The sequence below is a fragment of the Grampus griseus genome (assembly GCF_964374135.1).
Source record: "Grampus griseus genome assembly, chromosome: 7".
Taxonomy (NCBI): Eukaryota; Metazoa; Chordata; class Mammalia; order Artiodactyla; family Delphinidae; genus Grampus; species Grampus griseus.
Genome location: NC_139001.1, coordinates 38,932,802 through 38,954,347, shown reverse-complemented (window position 1 = coordinate 38,954,347; position 21,546 = coordinate 38,932,802). Strand labels below are relative to the sequence as shown.

At 36.5% G+C, this 21,546-nt stretch overlaps 1 protein-coding gene across 1 annotated transcript in view; it reads right to left on the bottom strand.

Annotated features, from left to right (window-relative positions):
- The window catches only part of DNAH7 (dynein axonemal heavy chain 7), a gene marked incomplete at both ends in the record, with an annotated part of 244,845 nt that overhangs the window by 204,569 nt on the left and 18,730 nt on the right, over window positions 1-21,546 (bottom strand). Inside the window, 7 exons of the mRNA XM_082658909.1 lie at window positions 3,742-3,867; window positions 5,250-5,325; window positions 7,061-7,241; window positions 8,277-8,364; window positions 16,619-16,766; window positions 17,505-17,613; window positions 20,470-20,532. Of these exons, the coding sequence (XP_082515035.1) occupies window positions 3,742-3,867; window positions 5,250-5,325; window positions 7,061-7,241; window positions 8,277-8,364; window positions 16,619-16,766; window positions 17,505-17,613; window positions 20,470-20,532 (791 nt within the window). The remainder of the gene's footprint in view (window positions 1-3,741; window positions 3,868-5,249; window positions 5,326-7,060; window positions 7,242-8,276; window positions 8,365-16,618; window positions 16,767-17,504; window positions 17,614-20,469; window positions 20,533-21,546) is intronic.

Here is a 21,546-nt window from a genome sequence, read left to right as displayed (position 1 = left end):
CAGAACAACAGTTTTAACCACTGGTAAAAGACTACAGGAAGAGTCAGGAAAAAGATCACTCAACCAAATAACAGCCCCAAATCACCCAGACTGTGAACCTCAGGTTCTCCTCTGAACTCTTCCTACCCCTTACCTGCAGCATGCAAGCGGACGTCAATTTCGGGAGACTCAGCTGTCAGTCATGGATCCCTCCCACCTGCCACTTGATGCTCATCACAGTCTGAAACCCCCACCTTGATCTTTGGATCCATCACTGATTTCAGGCAGAGGGACTTCAACAGTCCTGGCCCAACACTCTGGACTCAACACCAAGTCAGTCTCTGATTTTGATCTCTGGTTCTCAAAGCTAATCTCACGTCTCACGAGGCCCAAGTTGCCCCTTAAATCCCACTCCAAGTGCCTACATTTCTTGCTTGCTCCATGAATTTAGAAACAAGTTCTGTTCTTGCCAGTTCTCCTTCACTACATTCAAAGTAGCACACTCTAGGCAGTGCTCTGCACTCGCTTTCTTCACTTATTAATACATCCTGGAGACCATTCCATATTAGCACATTGATACTGTTCTCATTCATATTTCATAGCTGTGTAATAATATTCCATTGTGTGAATGTACCATCACTCATTGAACCACTATCAATGGTTACTGGGTTGTTTCCAGGCTAACCCTCTTGACAAATGGCACAATAAAGAACCCTGAATCTGGATCACTTCCTATATTTTCATGTGGATCTCTAGACTATTTCCCAGAAATGAGATTGCTGGATTCAAGTGTAAATGAATTTGTAATTTTGATAGATATGATTGGATTCTCTTCAAAAGGGTGCCCATTTCTCCAATCTTCACCAACAAAGCATGATGTCAATATTTTGGAATTTTGTCAATTCCATAGGAAATAGAATGATATCCCAGTGTAGTTTTTATTTCAATCTCTTTGCATTTTTCTTATTATGAGTTAAGCGTCTTTTTAATACGTTTGAGATTGATTAAGTTGTATCCTCTCTGAGTACTGTACAGTAAATGAATCCACAGTGTTCTAGAAGTATTTTCTTGGACTCGCCTTGATCAAATCATGAATTTCAAAAGTTGTTCTTTATCTTCTTATTTTCTTAGACATCCTATTTATACTGTAATATATACCCTATGATAATTTCTATACTCATATATACACTGTATATACATGTGTCCCTGACATACACCATTTTTCAAGCAAAAATACCTGTGTGCTATGTAGGTTTTTGACTGCATACTAAATGTCATCTCTGACATTAAGTGGGTTCTGTAAGCATAAATACTGAATGACATGAATTTGCACATTTCCATCTAGAGAGCATCCCCATTCATAGGGGTGTCCCTATTCATGCATTTTAGAGTCATTCAGATGGTTTTTTTTGTATCACCATCCCCCAACCCACAGCCATACATAGAGATGTCCTGTACCTTCAAGACCTGCTGAGATTCAGGGCAAATGGCTGTTAACCCAGAGTAAGGATGCCCTGTGTGTTCAATGCTGGCTTCTCCTCAGAGGGGCAGCACTTGGGTCTGCCCATTCCACTCTTAATATTCACACAGAGAGTAAAAACAACTTATGCTGGCAAAGGCAACATAGGAGTTGGTGGGGCTCTCTTCCCACCCACCGACTGCAAAGCTTCTTTCTCATTTGTCTTTACCCTGGAAGCTCTGAGGTTTGCTTCAGCTGCTGCAACTAACATCTCTGCCACCACATCCCTGGACGCTAATTTTGGACATATCTACTATTTACTGTTTTCTTATCTCGGCTTTGTTACTTTTTCTTCTTCCCCTTCCTCCTTTCATTTTCTTGTCTCTTGCCTCCTGACATTGTACAATAGACAAAGTCTAGCCCTTTATGAACAATATTAGGCAATGGTGCTCATCCTCCAGCATCCAGCTCAGTGTGTTCTAGCAGTTCCATGTATGAACGGATATTAAAAGAATAAAATAAACACTGTGGTGGTGTTTTGAAAATGAAATGTACCACTGCATGTAAACATCCTTTGTGAAAGTGATATACTGTATTGTAGGATCTCATCACTGCAGACAAAATTAGATCATGGGCCTTGTCAGGGAGAGATATTTGAGTCTCAATACCCAAAAGAAACAAAATGAGAAAAGCATGGGGCAGGGAGATGGCCTCTTCCTCTAAGACAAATTCAAGAAGACAAAGAAATCCACATTATACAATGGAAAGTTGAAAGGATGTGCTTTCTAGGAGTCAACAGCCTCATTGACGAAAGCCAGTTTTATGCTATGTATGTATACACACATATGTGATATACATATATATTTGGCTACGTGAGCACAAAGAAAAATATGGGAAGATGCCCCACTAATGGTTATCATGCCTTTGGCTGGGTTGGTAGAAAGAAGGGCACGTACGAGGAAAAGAAAGGCCAGGCTGGTGCGAGTCAGGCAAAGTAAAGAAAAAAGGGCTGCACTTAAAAAGTGTATATGATCACACCTGTGTAATATTAATTACATATGTATCTGTGTAAAGAAATTACATTAAAATGTGTTTAAAAAAGGAAGGAAGGGAGAGAGGGATGGAGTGAGGGAGGGGAGGGGCCTTAGACACCACAAACCCACACTCATCTCACAGGTGGGAACTGGAGAGCCTTCGATGGGAGGGTGGCAGAGCTGGGGCGATTCTGGCTGACTTGGCTTCCTGAAGCAGGACTGGGAGCAGGGTTAGGGTTAGGTGCTCCTGGGCACTAAGGATCCCAACTTCGGAAGGAGCTCAGAGAAGTTGGTCGGTGAGGCCCCCCCTAGTGTATGTGCAGGGGTGCTTTCCAGAGCAGAGACAACAGCTGTGCTTCTGAAGCACCTGAATCTCTTAGCTTTCCCTTTGCTGGTCTGCAGGAGGCGAGAAAATGTACTCATTATCGTGTCCTCAGGACAATACCTGCAATTAAGAACCAGGAGACCCTGGAGAACAGATTGCATGTAAACTGGGGCTTTGGCTGGAAGGGTGAGAAAAGGCTCATGGGACCCCCTTGGAGGCCAGGCTGCCATGTCCTCTATCACGAGACAGGGACCCATTCAGGTTTTGAGAGGGCTTCTTTAAGAAAAATGATATAAATCAGTATTACTTCTGCATATTTTAGAAATAGGTTATGTCCACGTGTGCCTATTGCTAGGATGCCCCCTCAGTGCCTTGGAAGGGGCGGCACAAGGGAGGAAATATGAAGCTGGACCTTCTCAACTGCGAGGTAAACTGTCCTCAGCCCTAGGGCCAAGGTCTGTAACTCCATAGCACCCACCAGCCTTCACATCCAGCTCTGCACCTTTCGCACCATGACGACGCCCACAAGGAGATGCATGATCCCCAAGAGTCGCCCAGAAACTTCACCTCATGCTAATCACATGGGCAGTATTATCTCTGTTTCTAAACAATAAAGATGACTGTAGCAGCTAATGTTCTGTGGGATTTAAAACGAGGCATGGCGATTCAGCCCCTTAACTGTGATTACCCCTTAAAGTATATATGGTAACCCGGCGGGGGTGGGGAAGGGAGAACTCGATAAGACATAATGGCGACGCTCATTTTTACCCTATACACTTCTATGTTGTTTAAAACCGTGCTTACTTAGGTTAGATTTGTAATTATTTTTAAAATTTATAGTTAAAATAGTAAAAGAAATAATTAAGATGTAATAACTTTCATCTCTCTTAAACAAAACAAACAACAACAACAAAAAAAACCTCAGTAAGGCCAGAAATACTTACCTAAAAGTACTGTGCCACAAATCTAGCACCGCCAACATTGTAGGGTTCATTGCGTTCAAGTGATCCCTAATATAACTGCTTGCAGCTAAAAAAGATTTCCTCCAAGGTTTTGGAAGAATTTCCATTCTGAAAGCAAAGAGAAAATAGTCATCTGCTTTAAAAATCAGGAAGTCTTATAAAAGTCAAAGTACTTTTTGAGTAATAATTTTATTTGAGTAATAATTTTTTGAGTTTAATTTGAATTAAAAATACGATTTATCCCTCATGGTAAAAACAAAATATGTAATTATGTTTTAAAGTATATAAAAGTCATACTCTTTGTGGTTTAGTATAATATTTAACTAACGCAGGTAAAATTAGATTTGAATTTTTATCACATAAGGCAATTGTTTTTCTCTAAATGCTTGATGTGATGGAGTCCACAAATAACTAATCGTGATCAAACAGGAAGAGTAGCCAGCTACGTTTTATATATATCTTAAAAGATTTTTTTTTAAGGAAACCTTTAAACATTTTATGTCCCTATTGTTTTTAAAACATTTTAAGAATATACTTCAGCCTGGAACTCTTCTTGAACTTCACCTCTGACTGTGTAAAGGTCACTTACAAAATCATAAACAGTAACATTCTATTTAAAGATATTTATTCTGTAACTCCTCCGACTTGACTAATCATCTTTTATATACTAAAGATGTGCCATTTTCATCCTTCAGAGTATATTTAAACATTTACATTTTATGCCAGTAAATTTTTTTTATTCTCATTGATTTTAAACACTTAGTCTTGTTTTAATATATAGTAAAGTTAATTCAGTTTTTCATTTGTGGTCATATCACCTTTACAATTACAAAGGATAGTTTTTGTCTATCCCTGGGAGAAAAGCTGTTCTCCATAGAAGATACATTGACTTTCTTTTTTTTAGTTGTTAAGAGAAACAATTTGGGGCACTTTTAAGTGATACAAAAAAAACAAAGTAAAACTGAAGTGGTTACTTAATCATATAAGTTCTATTCTTCAAACTATTTAAGTGATGTATTCCTAAATGTTATTTTAGGGAAAATATATAGCAAGTGGATTTTCCCATATGTGTTCTATATTTTAATCCATGTAATATATTCTGTGTTTGCATATTTTCTGCAACATTCCCACTGTGTTTTGGGGCATTCAAGTTGCCTTCAAGCGTTCATGTCCCTAATACTTCTAAAGCCTGTGCTTGGAGCTGTGGAGATAAAAGATCTGTATCAAGGTCTTTCACCAGAGCACTTATGTTTTAACCACATAGGCATCCATCTGTCAGTGTGTGTTTGCCTACCCATCTATCCATCAATTTGTAAACAGAACATGTTAGGGCTTAAATACATAAACAAAGATAGTATGATCAGCTGTATATATGCAGTACACAAATTATAAACATGTATATGAGAAAATATAACCAGTGTATAAATATATCCACATACAGAGAAATGATTGCAGAAAATCAATATTCTTAGTGAAACCTGATTGCTTACTCAGCACGATGGGGTGGAAGTTCTTCTACCTTTCTGTCATCTTCCTTTTCTCTAGGATCTTTTAAAACAAAATCAACTAAAAGAAAATTGAAAAGTTCTGATCAACAACCTTATAGTAATTATATTATTTCCCAAGCAATTGCACAACTAATTCCTTTAAAATTGTTTACATTAAGTTTTTTTAAAATGAGAGATTTGTGCATTTATAAACACAAGAAAATTTTAAAATTTTTATGAGAAAATCTATGATGTCTGTGTCTTTGAGAATATATATACCCTTTCTTAACAATGTTCCTGTTCTTTATTCGAAAATCATTGCTCTTAATATTATTGATACATTTTCCTTTTTAGCTCTTCCACCAAAAGTGTTCTTGTTGAATTGAAGGTCAACAATACAGAGTAGCAGTAGTTTCCCTTCACTGAGGAAAGATACGTATTGCTTTGCTGTTCTCTTTTAAACTGCTTAAGAGCATAGAACTACCTTGTTATGAAATCAGTAAAGTGAGCTACTTCTGCCTCTGCAGTCTTTAATTCAGTTAATTCTAACTTTCTTGCTTTCTTTGAAGATGCTCTTTCTAAAATGCAAATATGTTTTTATCCCTCTGCCTAAAATCCTTCAGTGACTCTCCTTTACCTTCAAATGCTTAAAAGTAAGCATGTAAGGCCCTTAGTATTCTATCCCCTTCCCAAAATGCACCCTCTTCTTTGGCCATCAGAACCGCTTGCAAGGTCAGAAGAGCCTTTCGCTCTTGTCTGCCATCATTCCCACCATTTCCTAGGCCATGCGTGTTCCCTAGTCTGTATATGTTCATCCTTCACAACTCAGTTCAGGTGCCACAGAGTCCTTCCTAACAAGTCAGGCATGACCTCTTCTCCCTTAGACCATGTTCTCGATTTCTCTCTTCACTGTACTTGCTACTTTGCTTTATAATTTAGTGACTTGTCCATGGCCCTCATTACACTATGAACTCTTTGGGGGCAAGGATATGGCTCTTTACATGATCAAAACACTCAATAGGAGTCTTCAATGCAGTGAATGCCCTCCTCCCTGAAGGGTCCCGCAACCATTTCAAAGCAGTATGATTTCTCCAACTTTGACATAGCATCAATTATACCAGGCTTACTATCACAACCAATCGAAGAACCTTTTTTTAAAGCACAGATTTGAAAGACTGCCTCCAGAGATTTTAATTCAGATGGGTCTGGAAATGAGTACTTTTTAAATGGCTCTGATAATGTCAGTCTTAGAGCCTATTGGTCTATACCATGAGTCAGCAAACTTTCACGCAAAGGGCCAGACTGCAAGTATTTTCAACTCTGTGAGCAACAAGGTCTCTATCACAACTACTCAACAATCTCTTATGGTGCAAAAGCAGCTATAGATAATATGCAAATGAATGTGTGTGTCTGTGTTTAATAAAACTTTATTCACAAAAACAGGCAGTGGGCCAGATTGGGCCTATGAGCTGTAGTTTGCCAACCTCTGGTCCATAGCAGTAGTTTTGTAATTAATCACACTCTAGTTTATGATATCAGTAATATTAATATTAATTAATTAACATTTTAAAATTTGTTTCAGTTATGTCCTTTGTTTAGGGGATATAGCCCTACAAATAGAAAGACGGTTTTTAAAAATTTTTGCTATATTTTATTAATGAAATTTGCCTGAGATCTTAAGCAATGTAACCACAATACAAGAAACAGCCTAATAAATATAATAAATAGTTTCAAAGACAGGTGTTAACTTTAAATTTTTTAAAATTTATCTTTAATAAGACGCATTCAAATTAGAAAGAGAAATACTGATTTACCTATGGATTTTTTTACACTAAGAAGATAATCTTCTCTCATTTCATCAGATAATGCAAGTATGCTGTTAGTGAGGACTTTCAGATGGTGGGGGACTAAATCCAATACATGCTCCAGCCAGGAATCTTCCATTGGGGCTACGTGGTCCGTATCAATTCCATGGTGGATATAATAGTAATATCTCTACAGAAAAGATAATGAGAAATGGAGATGGGTTTAATACTATAATAAAAGAAGTATTTATCAAAACTAAAACCACTGAGCAAAATTAAAGTTTTAGTAGAACAAAGTATTTACAAATCATAAAAAATTATTTTTTGCAATTCATATTGGCATTATTTGAGCTCTCCTAAATTAAAAAAAACCTTATTTCATGAAAATTAAAACTCTTACCTTAATTCATAACTACACTCTAAAACTTGAAGTTACATTACTAAATATATGATGTACTAAACAGAACTCATATATGTGGAGGTAGAATTTAGTGTTCTATAAATGTGTGAAAATTTAGATGTTCGTTTTTGTCCTTGTGTTATTGATAATCAGAAGTAGATCTTAAAAGCTGTAAGTGAATCAGTATCCCTAGTCATTAATCTCAGAAATATTATCCAACAGGATTTACAAAATTTCTAATTGGCCTGTTAATATTTCATGCCATAATTTTACAGATGTTGTTAAATGTGTACACAAAAAATTCATTTTAAGACATGATAGTATTTCTCTAACAATGGACATTTAATGTCAATATATTTTCCCAAGTTTTTACATGTCACTTATCAGAAAAAAATTTAAACATCAAAAAATACTTTCAAATTAGCAATGTTAAAGTCTTTGATATTTGCTTTTAAAAAATTCTATATTTGAAATCGTTGAAGAATTACTTTTTTCTAAAGTAAGTTAATATGCTCTGTGACATGTACATTATGTAATTAAAATAATTTCTCATAGAATAAAGACATGTAAAAGCTATACATGACTGAGGCTAGCTTTAACATAGGGAGCAGGGAGACTTGAGATTCTCTGACTGTGGTCTTAGGAAACGAGGGGAAGAATAATTTCCTCCGTTAATCCAATAGAGCAATTTTATGGAACTTCATCTTTACTCCTACATCCATGTATTTGCACAGGAAGGAGCACAGAATAAACTCAAAGGCACAAGAGCACCTTCAAGTGCTTCCTTTACTTTCAATTATACTGACAAAAGAAATAGCTTGTTACCAAGATGTCTCTCTCTATTGCAGAAGTGGTTAGTTTTGGCAATGTGCTTTCATCCAGAGTAGCTGAGTCTAAGACAGCATCTTGTTGCCTAAGAAAATGATAAACACACTATTCAAATGTATATAAATGGCAGTTAGAACATAAATCAATAGATTTATCTGTCAGACTGTCTTTTATAAAATAAGAAAAAAAGGCATTGTGGAACATTTTTAAAATAGTAAACATATTTATTTGGTACCGTATTCCTCCCAGAATACCTTCTCTTTATTCAGAGAGAGAGTTTTATTGAAAGTGATTTGAAAGATCTAATTCAGAGGCCACATCCTTTTTGATAGGCTTTATTCATTCTTGCTCATTGCTCCAAAATCACCTCTCTTCTCTGAACTTTTATAGGAATGTTCTTGCATTACTCCTAAAACATGTATGGTTATATGACGCTTAGAAGAGCACCGATGGAAAAGACTCTAAATGTAGTTTTGCCAAAGACACAGATATATTCTTCAAGAGACCATTTCTCAGATTTCTAGGAACACATATTAGAAGTTAGCAACAAATGACATAGAAGCTCATATGCTCCTATGTTTTTATTATTGGCTAACTGTTCATATAATACTATAACGTTTCTAGGTATAATTCAATTCAAAACCTATATCAGATATGAGCTACATTTTGTAACTTCCTCTGGGGCTCCAATGTGTGAAAAGTTCACATCTTCAGGAAAATAAGTTGTTCTGTGATACCTTTAACCTCTCTATCATTGAATGTATCATGCTCCAGGTCCCAACTTCATCAGGATGGATACAGGTTAGTGATGCTGTGTAATAAAATACTTCTCCCCACTAACTGTCCAGTGAGTGGAGACTGTAGGTTTATTGAATATCTGTCTTGAGATATCATACCAAAGTAGGTACCCAGAATGGATCTTCTGACTTAGTTTTTTGCAAATCTAGGAATCCACTATCTTGTGAACTTTAGACTTATTGTTTTCAACTAAATGGACCAGAGCAGAGAGGCAAGGCAATGTGTCAGGAATGTCTCAGGAATAGCTCAGGAATGTCTCAGATCTTCAGGGTATTCTGTGGCTGGAAAGAGAAGGGTTATTTTAACTGCAAAAGTAATCATCTCGTTATTTTGGTGTTTGTATAGTAATAAGATACTAATGACAGTAACGTACTTCAGGAATCAGGACATCTGGGTTCAGATTCTGCCACTATAAAGTATATGACCTTAATAAATGGATTGTTGGGTTTTTTTGTTTTTTAATGGAAGAAATGCTTATCCTATCTACTTTGCTGAATCCTGACGCTCAAACTTCATCCTCTGTGTGAGTAATGTGGACCTAGAAGGATGCAGCAAGGTCAGGAGAGGTGAAGAGGGAGGAGGTTAGGGGCTACAGGAGAGGCTGCAGAAGTTCTTGCAGTCAGAATGAAGATTCTTTCAGCTCTAAAACTCTATAAATTTATCGTTCTGTGGCCGCAGGCAAAGAGCCTGCTGCTAGGAACAATAATAGAAGCTTTCTCTAATCCTCACACCTACTGTTACAGGAGACAATGACATAATTATCCCCACTGCACAGATGAAGAAACAATGTCAGAGAGATTAGATAACTTCCCCTTCATCACACTGTTAATTAAATACAAAACCAAGGATTTGCCCATCCATATGTGCTTCTAAACTGTCATGCTCTTTCCATCAAAGCAACATTCCATTCAGAAATCAATCAGTCAATACTGGAGACACTGTACCTGTTAAAGAGAAAATATGATGTACTTTATTTCTCAAAACTGAAAGAACTATATTGATATTTTTTCTCTTTATCAATAGAGATTTTTGGTTCAAGATGGTGACATAAACATCTTTTTCAAGTTTTCCTATGAAAATGGTAATAATTTGAACCCAGGATTGTAAAGCAACTAGAGGGTCATCAGCTGAGTAGATACTTCAACAAATTTTTGGAACATGAAAAGAAGATAAAGAACAGATGAAACAACTGAGAACACCACAGACCGTAACTCATGCAGGAAGGAAACCAATCTGCCTAGGAGACCCCTAGAAAAGGCTCTCGTGTTGCAATCAACAGGTACCAAGGGAGGAAACGTATAGGAAGGCTGACAGCAAGGAAATTATCTGAGCAACTTTATGCCAGCAAATTAGACAACTCAGGGGACTTCCCTGGTGGTACAGTGGTTAAGAATCTACCTGCCAATGCAGGGAACACGGGTTAGAACCCTGGTCTGGGAAGATCCCACATGCCGCAGAGCAACTAAGCCCGTGCGCCACAACTACTGAGCCTGCACTCCAGAGCCTGCAAGCCACAACTACTGAGCCCACGTGCTACAACTACTGAAGCCTGCACACCTAAAGCCCATGCTCTGCAACAAGAGGAGCCACCGCAACAAAGAGTAGCCCCCACTTGCTGCAACTAGAGAAAGCCCGTGCACAGCAACGAAGACACAACACAGCCATAAACAAACAAACAAATAAATAAATAATTTTTTAAAAAATTAGACAACTTAAATGAAAAGAACATATTCCTAAAAGGTAAAAAAGTACCAAACATGCCTCAAGAAGAAATAGAAAATATGAAGAGATCTATATCAAGTAAACTAATTGAATTAGTAAGTAATAATCTTTCCTCAAAGAAAAGTTCAGGTCCAGATGGCCTCACTAATAAATTCTATCAAACAAGTAAGGAAGAAACAACACCAATTCTACACAAATTCATTTGGAAAATAGAGGAGGTTGAAACACTTAACTCATTTTATGAGGCCAGTAGTACCCCGATACCAAAGCCAGACAAAGACATCACAAGGAAAGTACAGTCCCATATCATTCATTAATGTAGATTTGAAAATCCTTAAAATTTTAACAAATCCATTATGTATATTACATATACATAATGACTAAGTGAGGGGAATGCAAGGTTTAACATATGAAGATCATTTAATGTAACATGCCATATTTAAAAAGGACAAAAATCAAATGATCATCTCAATGGACATTGAAAAAGCATCTGACAGAAATCCAGCACCCACTCATGACGAAACCTCTCAACAAACTAGGAAAAGAAGGGAAATTCATTAATCTAATAAAGAGTATCTTAAAAACCTACAACTAACATCCTACATAAATGTGAAAGACTGAACGCTTTCCCAATAAGACTGGGAATTTCACTATCACCAGTTCTATTCAACAACGTACTGGGGCTTCCCTGGTGGCGCAGTGGTTGAGAGTCCACCTGCCGATGCAGAAGACCCACATGCCGCGGAGCGGCTGGGCCCGTGAGCCATGGCCGCTGAGCCTGCGCGTCCAAAGCCTGTGCTCCGCAACGGGAGAGGCCACAACAGTGAGAGGCATGTGTACCGTAAAAAAAAAAAAAAAAAAAAAAAGTAAAAGAAAAAGAAAAACAATGTACTGAAGGACCCAACAAGTGTAAAATGGAAAGAGAAATGAAAAGCATCTAAATTGAAAATGAAGACATAAATCTATTATTTGCAGACAACATGACTGATATGTAGGAAATTCTAAGGAATCTTTTAAAAAGCTCCAGAACTAGTAAGCACGTTTAGTAAGGTCTTATGATATAAAATTAACAAGCAAAAACTCAATAGATTTTTCTATATACGGAGAAAGAATAATCAGAAAATGAAATTACATAATTTCATTCACATCAAAAAGAAAAATACTCAAGAATAATATTTTTAAAGTCTAAGACTTGTACATTAAAAATACAAGACACTAATGAGAGCAATTAAAGAAAATCTAATTTAATGGAGAGAAATAACATGTTCATGGACTGGAAGGCTCAATATTATTGAAATGGCAATTCTCTCAAAATTGACTTATAGTTTCAATGCATTGTCTACTATATCTCAGTAAGCTTTTTCTTTCTTTTCTTTTTTTTTTTGCAGAAACTGACAAGCTGATCTTAAAGTGTAGTATATGAAAATGCAAAAGACCTAGAATAGCCAAAACAATTTTGAAAAAGAAGAATAAATGTTGTGGAATTAAACTACCTGATTTCAAAACTTAATATAAAGCTACGTGACAAGTGGTGTAAATACAGACACATAGGTAAATGCAAGAGAAATAGAACCCTATATATGGTCAAATGATTTTGGACAAAGATGCCCAGGTAATTCAATGAAAATTGTCTTTTCACCAAATGCAGCTGAAACATTTGGATATCTACATGCAAAAAAATGAACCTTAACCCTTACCTCATAACACAGATACCTCATTGAAATAAAGCATGCACATAAATGTAAGAGCTAAAACTAAAACTAGAGCTAAGCTAAAACTTCTAAGAAAACATAAGAGAAAATATTTATGATCTTGTGATAGGAAAAGTTTCTTGGATATGACTCCAAAAGCATGAACAATAAAAGAAAAAAATTGATAAGTTGAGCTTCATCAAAATTTAAAACGTTTGCTTTTCAAAAAATGCCAGGAAAGAAATGGAAAGATAAGCCACAGACTGGGAGAAAATACTTGCAGAAGATATATCTGATAAAGGACTTGCATAGACACTATATAAAAAACTCTTACAAGGCAATAATAAGACAAACAACCCAATTTTTTAAAATGGGCAATAGGTTTAAGTTGACAGTTCCCCAAAGAAATTATGTGAATGCCAAACAACTACAAAAAAGATGTCCATCGTTATTAGTCATTAGAGACATACAACCTAAAGCCATGATAAGATACGACAACACATTTACTAGAATGGTTAGAATGACAAAACACAACAAAAGACAAAGTGTGGGCAAGAAGGGAGAGAAACTAGAAACTTCTTTATACATTCCTGTGGGAATGTAAAATAGTATGATGATTTGGAAAACAGCTTAGGAATGTCTTAAAAATTTAAACATACACCTACTACACTACCCAGAATTTCTATAAATAGGTATCTACACAGCAGAAGTGAAAACAGATGTCCACAAAAAGACCAGCAAGCAAAGCTCATAGCAGCATCATTCATAATAGCCCCAAATAAGAAACAGTAAACAAGATGGATTTCAAAAACATACATACTGTATGATTCCATTTATGTGAAATTGTAGAAAAGATAAAGCTATAGAAACAGAAAGCAGATCGATGATTGCCTGGGGCAACCAGTGGTAGAAAGGATTAACTGAGATGGGCAAAAGGGAACTTGTAGATGACAGAAGTATTCTAAAACTGGATTTTGGTGAAGGTTGCGCAACTACAGAAATTTACTAAGATTCATTCAATTGTACATTTTTAACATGGATGAATGTAATGGTATGTAAATTATATCTCGCTAAATCTGTTTTTTACAGACTATATAGAAGGCTTTGAAAAAACAAACTGACAGTACAAACAGATTGCAAACAAAGAAGTAACAAATAAAGCAACAAAGGCTTCTCATCAACAATAATATATGCCATCATGTGGCTATAGATAATACTGTATCGTGTAATTGACATTTGCTAAGAGAGTAGAACTTAAGGGTTCTCACACACACAAAAAAAGGTAAATATGTCAGGTGATGGATGTGTTAACTTGATTGCTGGAAATCCTTTCACAATGTGTAAGTATATTAAATCATCACATTGTACACTTTAAATATATTCTATTTTTATTTGGGGAAAATTGTTAATATTTTTCAATGTTTTCCATATTTGTAGGGAAAAAATTACTATTATCCTTTAACTCTTTAGTGAGCTTAGTCATTAATTCAAGAGTAAGGGCAAAATAGTAGCAACCTTTACAAAAAATAAAAGTCTCGAGTTTACTCTCCACAGATCCTCATTGAAAGAACTACTAAGGGAAGGACTTCAGCCAGAAAAAAAAATGAACCCGGAAGTGAGGAGTGGAATGCAAAGGCAACTTTTCTAAGAAATTAGAAAACATGTTAGTAAATCTAAGTAAGTAGGAGCTTTAGAAAAAGAGTATGGGGAGTTTAAGGACTTGGTAAAACTAAAATATTATAGAAATATTGGTAGAAATAAACAATCACATGAAAAATGCAAAGGAAAGTTCAGAGCTAAGTTAAAGCACTCGAAGGTCCTTTCATATTATTCAGAGGGAAGATGGATCAAATGAATTTTAAACTTTTAAAAATATAAGTTATTATATGTGGCTTTAAATGCTAGGGTAACCACTAAAAGAATAAAAATATATTTGATAGCTTTTAAGCCAATAGGAATAAAGGGACAGAAATTTCAATTCAATAGAATAAAAAAGATTAAATAAGCAAAGGCAACATACAGTAAATAGAAAATACAAAATAAGAAATATGTAATACCAATAACTACAAATGGGATTAAACATGCTACTAAAGTCCAGAAACTCAAAGATTGAATTTTAATAAGACCATCCATATAGTGTTTGTTAAAGGTATAACTAAAAATGACAATGATTAAAAAGAGACTTCTGTTTCTTATAACACAGCAGCAAAGATAATCTGAAAAACCTCCCAGTACCATTCTATAAATACTGGATAATATGCCACAAAGCTCCTTTGAATGCATAGCTGAGCTCACAAGAAAAAAAGGAAATACTCAGGAGGGAAAAGATGGAATGACAAGGCAGAGTAACAGCCAACCCCCGAGGCTACGGCTGCCCTTGGGGGGCGGAGCCTTGGACTTTAATGCCCATGGGGGTCAGGAGATGATTCTGTAGGCTGGAGTTAAATGGAGAATTCAAACCCAGACCTCTGTATGAAGCTGAAACCCAAGACGGGCTCTATCCTCAACCAGAGGAGGACCAAACATGACAGGCACAGGAAAGTTGTGTCAAGAAGATCATTTGTCTTGGCCAGGACATTGGGAGGAGAAAAAATCGCTTCTATGAGTTTGTAACCAGAGGCCTACCCACCCGCGGCTTGGAGTGTTGATTTTACTCCAAGTTCGTGTGTTCTGAGAGGGCTTAATTGAAGAAAGTGATGTAAGTGGGCCAAGCTGGTAATGTCTAGTGGTGCCTGGCAAAAGCAAACTCCAAACCACTCCTGCAGAGGCACACGCCCACGATCTAACTGCACAGGAGCCCACATATCTGCCATCTCTTTGTCAGCACACAGTGACCACTGCCCTCCCCTCAAGATGCCTATCCAGCCAGTAAGGTGTCACATGGGGACAGTAAAATGGAGCTCTGTGGGTGAGTGACTTACTGTAATGTGTCACTAAATTCTGTTCACCAATGGCAGTGTGTGTGCGTTGAGAGTCATGATGAAAGAAAGGGGCTACTGAACAACTAGCGTCAAGCTGTGAAAAAACAGGCAAAGAGGAACTGGTGACTTGCATCTGCATTGCCCTCCATAAACAGATCTGTACTTCAGACTGGGCAAGCCCTGCCCTGATCACACTGCTGATCATTTCAGCCCAGTTCCTTCCTTTTATACACAAGGAGACCCACAATGCCAAGGAAGTCACCACATCACCTGAACAGACAAGATGGGGAAAAAAATAACTGCCCCAAATCTTCTACCAGGCAGCATGCCTACAACCAGAATTCCCAGACATTCAGCTCTCTCAACCAACACCAAGTATTAATATTGACACCTGATGGAAGAAATGTTCATATATTGAGGTACGGGGAAGTCTTTCTGGCTTATACATGATTTGGCTTGAACTTCATGCTAACTCAAACAGCCTGTCTTATGGCCCGTCAAACATGCCTTGTACATCTGTTTTAACCATTAAAGAAAAGATTGCATTTAAAAATCTAAATGGAGTGACTGCTTCAGGCATTTAAAATGGAGCCAGGTGGCCATTGTGGATGTGGTTTCAGACATGTTCCTGCATCACTGAGAACTTAAATTTTCTGAACTGTTATCAAATTCAAGGATACCACCAGCCATGCTCAAAACAGTATCTGCTGGCAGCTGCCAGCTACAACCCCTTGTAACTATGCAACCATTTTGGACCCCAACCAATCCTTACTTAACAAGCATCCTTCCTTCTTGCCAGATCCAATTATAATTCTTGATAAACAACTCATGAAACTAACTGTAACCTTGTAGTTTTTGTCTTTTTAAGCCTTCCCCCATTTTGTAGTCTGGAGGAACACAAGTCAAGGGCTTATTGAACCTGTATGTCCTAGATTACAGTCCTCAGTTTGGCTTGAATAAAACTCTCTCCTATACCTAGTATAGATTTTTTTTATTGATCATTTTCATCAACATACCTTTTCAGCTGATGATATTTAAAAGTGAGACACCTTTAGAGTTAAGCTCAGTCTTTCGTTATTTATACCCTGACCTCATTCCAACAAGGCTTTCAGGCATCCTTAGAGAGGCACAGAATTCTTATAATTTTAGATTAAAAACTTCCCAGGGGCTCTAACGAGGATAACACTGGTTAGCTTATAGAACTTACATAATGACATTAACAAGAGTGCTTCTAAAGTTTTCTCGTTCTTTATGTGGAGATTTGCTCTTTGATTTGGAAGTAGATGGTCCAGCATGACTATCATCAATCTGGTCGAGTAACCCGCCCTTTTTTCCAAAGCGTTCCATGTATTCAGCTTGAATTTTTTAAAAAAAGGCATAAATTAGTCATCTAAAAAGTAAGCTAAAATATTTAAGTGGTTAGAATAAAATGCTGAAGCATGTTTTAAGAAAAAAACTACATTCTTTAAGTTCTTAAGTAACCACATTTTCTTTCACTACGAGGAAGTTAAACTAACTCTCATTTTATGTCATCATGAGAAAACTTTATTTCAAGAATATTCATTAATTTATTTTATATTTTGATTAATGTTAATAAACTCAGATTTTCAATTATATTTGCATAGAACCTTCTTAAAATGAAGATTAAAATTATTATAAAAACAGAATATAAAACTATTTCAGAAAATTTAAAGAACCATGATGAAAAAAATGTTAATATTCAATACAATCAATCTGATAAGTCAAAAATATTAATATAAATAATTTAGAAGTAATGTTTACAACTTACTAAAATCCCCCTTAGAAAAACCTTTAGTCTTTGATACAGAGGCAAATTCTGAATACAATAAATCAAAGTTTTATTATAAACATCCCAATTCCTAAAATATCAGCTTTTATAGCATTTACAACAGCCTGAAATAACTAAGAACCGGATTCAATTATTTTCTTAGGGAACACACTTGGGATAAATTTTTCTACTTTACATAAATATTTCAGTTTACGATTTCATTGCTCTAATTAACTAAATATTGTGTGATTCTTTTCTCTAGAAAATGTCCTTCAAGTCTAAGATAGAATATTAGAGTTCTTACCATACGACTGTTGATTTTTAACACTAAACTGCTCTGGAATACCTTCATCCCGCTTTACACTCAGGTGGAATGATGGAGCCGCCTGCTGCCACTGGGGCTTTGAACTCACCTGAAATATGAAATTTAGATAGCATTAACAAAACAAGGTCAGGGGACAAAAAAAACTTTTTTCATGAAATGCGTAAGAATGTATAAACACAGACGTTTTCTCAAACAAATTAGGACATCTGTAAAGAAGGCACAAATACCCAATAGCAAATGTCACTAAAGTCTGTGAATGGCATGGTGTGTGACATCTGGGACACATCACCAAAGGCTCTGCTGCTGGTTTGACGTGGACACCTGTTACCTAACTGAGGTGTTCATTCCACAGAGTTTACTCACCCACAGACATTGGCAAGTGATTTTTTAAGCCTTCCATCTTAATTAGAGTCACACCGTGCTGGACTCCAATGCTAATGAGTTCCTCTACATTCCAACTCCAAAGGATCTTCCTGTTCTCATGGCTTCAGCAGCTCTAGATTACCCTGGCAACTCACAAATTCATTCCATCGTTTAAGGCAGGGGTTATAAATTCTTATATCTATACAGTTCTGGCAGGTATCATGAAAGAGGGAGGAAAGGTAGTGATGATAGCTAATTGGCACTCAGCTTCAGTGCTGGGAAATGTTAGGGGGTGGTGGGGACTGTGGCCAACAGGAGAAAACCTACGTCTCCTAAAACGGCAACAACTAATTAGCTCGAGCCAGTTACTGCGATAACAGAACACAGACCCACTGTTGCTAGAACCTATGTCTCTTCAAGAAACCCAGATGGGTGGGTTTTAAAGTAGAATGTACATATTTTTAAACAATGACAATTGAATCTGTGTCTTCCTCTCACATTCAGGCCAACTTGACAGCCCATGCTTGTACTGGCTTTTATTGAATAGTTTTACTCTTCCCAGTCCTTTACTCCTACTTTCAAATAAACTACCTGCACAGAAGCCCTTTTTACAGGCTCTTCTTTCACAGGAAAACAAGCTGAGACAATTAATAAGTCAATGCTTTTCCATCCTTCCCTGCCTGCCTTTCCATTCTTCCGCTCTCATCTTGCTCCATAAAGGATTTCAGATTCATGGGTGGGCTATGAGTAAGGTGTTCACAAAGGGTGGGAATCAGGTCACCAGCTCAGAGGGGTTGGGAGCCACCAGCACTGGGTCATCTTCACCCTTGATTTCAACAAGGATCACCACCAGAAGCATAAATGTCTGTAATGAAAATCACTCTAGGGCTTAACTACTGCCGGAAGATTTTATCCAAGTACCAACCTTAATATTCAAATGAAAATTGTTTGTTTGCTTTGGTCAATGGATTTTTTTAAATCTCTTAAAAATATCATCTCCCTTAACACACATGAAACTGAGAAAATGAATGCTGAGAACATGTAAGATATGGCCAAATATGAACATAAAACCAAGTTTAAATCAGCCAATAAAAGCATTTTAGACTATTATATGCCAATGACAGGAAAGGATTATTATTCAACTCAGCCACTGAATATTGAATCAGGAATTTTAATTGAGTTTACATCTCTAAACCTATATACTAATAAGACACAACAAACTAAGGGTAATTTTTATTTTTCTCTTTTAAAATTTGTGAAATTTTTAAACAGAAAATGCCTATCCCATTTCACATCTTGTCTTTTAAGCTAGAAAATTTAAGATAGATTTTGCAGAAGCACAGAAAAGGTGCTATGGCTCAATTCTATAGAATCTGGTATCATTAAAAAAAAATTTCAATTAAAATGTATATTTTGAAATGTTCATTTACTTTATCTAAGAATATTAACTCAAGTTTTCTAAGTGAAAAATGTCCTCCACTTTAAATTATCAGGAATCTTTCTCTACAAAGCAACACAAATTCAATTTTATAGTTTGTTCTCAGCTTTTAAAATATCTTTCAAAAAATAATGCTTTGGATGAAACTTGAGAACATTATGCTAAGTGAAATAAGCCAGACAGAAAAAGACAAATACTGTATGATTCCACTTATGAGGTACTTATAGTAGCCAAATACATAGAGACAGAAAGTAGAATGCTTGTTGCTATGGACTGACAAGAGGCGGAAACAGGGAATTAGTGTCTAATGGGTACAGTGTTTCCGTTTGGAAAGATGAAGAGCTCTGAAGATGGATGGTGGTGATGGCTGTACAACAATATGGATGTACTTAATGTCTATGAACTATAGATTTTAAATGGTTAAAATGATCAATTGTATGTTATGTATATTTTATCACAATTTAAAAAAAAACCAAACAGTGTTTGCACTGAACCTCCACTTAAGCTCAGCTTCCAGCAGTTACAAGAGCAAAACTCAACGGCATTAAATTCAATATAACTACTAAATGGTAAAATTTATCACAGTCAAGTACATCTTACCCAGCACTTGTCAACTGAAAATGTCTATTAACTGCCTCCTCCACAGGACAATGACAATTTTTAGTCATAATAATAATAATAAAAAGGATGGCAAGATCTGAAGAATCTTCTGTGGAATAGCATTTCAGTGCCAGAAGATGCATCTCAAAGGTCATCAACGTCTCTTACTTTCAAACTCAGAAACTGAGGCTCGGAGAGGTAAGTGACTCCCTCAGATGGCAGGGCCATTAGTGACGAGGATGTAACCCAAAGCTTCATCTCCTAATTCCAACACTGATATATTTTCTGCTAGACAATCTTGGAAATACTTTTATCCAGAATATTCAAACATACTGTACACACTATTAGGAAATTACAGCTTACACTTACTTTATTAAGATAGTTATTTTTCCTTTCATGTGCACCTCAGAATTTCTCAATCAGAAAATAGTCAAATTGAGCACAAAATTCAAAATCATAAATTCAGTTACTTATTTACAAGTTTGAAACTAGTAAACATTTTTAAAAGGGCAAAAATCCAATGAGAGTCTATAGGTAAATTACCGTAGGCAATTGTGGTAACATTCTTACTGGTGTCTTGGATTTTTCTTTGCTGGATGATTTATCCTGCATTTAAAGAAAAAAAAAAGTTTACTCTGTTAATGATAAAATTGATTCATTCAACCAAATTTTACAGAGGATCTAAAGTAAAGCACTTAGTATTCAAAATATTTAAAGACATACCCTACTACTTTAAAACAAATTTATTTAATTTATTTATTTTTGGCTGCATTGGGTCTTCGCTGCTGTGCACGGGCTTTCTCTAGTTGCGGTGAGTGGGGGCTACTCTTCTTTGTGGTGCGCAGGCTTCTCACTGTGGTGGCTTCTCTTGTTGCGAAGCACGGGCTCTAGGAGCGTGGACTTCAGTAGTTGTGGCATGTGGGCTCAGTAGTTGTGGCTCATGGGCTTAGTTGCTCCACGGCATGTGGGATCTTCCCAGACCATGGCTTGAACCCGTGTCCCCTGAATTGGCAGATGGATTCTTAACCACTGCGCCACCAGGGAAGCCCCTCTACTACTTTTTAAATTCTCAATGTTTGTCTTAGAATTGCTTTTTCATAGCAAGGAAAGAAAGGAAAGTGGTATCCAACAATACCCATCAGAAAGGTTTAAAAATGTGCAAAGGCTTTTATCCATTACATCATCCCCTAGGAATTTAATCTGAACCTAGTTAGTGTCCAGGGCTTACTGTACTCCACCTCCCTTCTCTATCACTAAAATACCATTTCTGTTCTATTGACAACCAGAATGCTCCACTTCCTAAGCTGACAATGTATTCAGGTTAATGCATCGTCAGGTTACTGTAAGTAACATATACTTTTTAGCAGCAACTTTCAGGGAAAAGGGCTGATATCTTCCTTTGAGTAGAGGAGGATTCCATGGTAGGAATTCCACCTAGGTAAGAGGAAGCACTGTTGACAATAATGCTTTGTTCTATAAAGCAGATCATAAATTATCCTTTTTGCCAATTGTCAATTTATTGCCTCTCAGCTCCAAACCTACCCTTTTTGCCCCCCTTTGTGATTGGGCAGGACTCTATAACATTTCTCCTTTGCCAACCAGCATTAATATTACAAACGG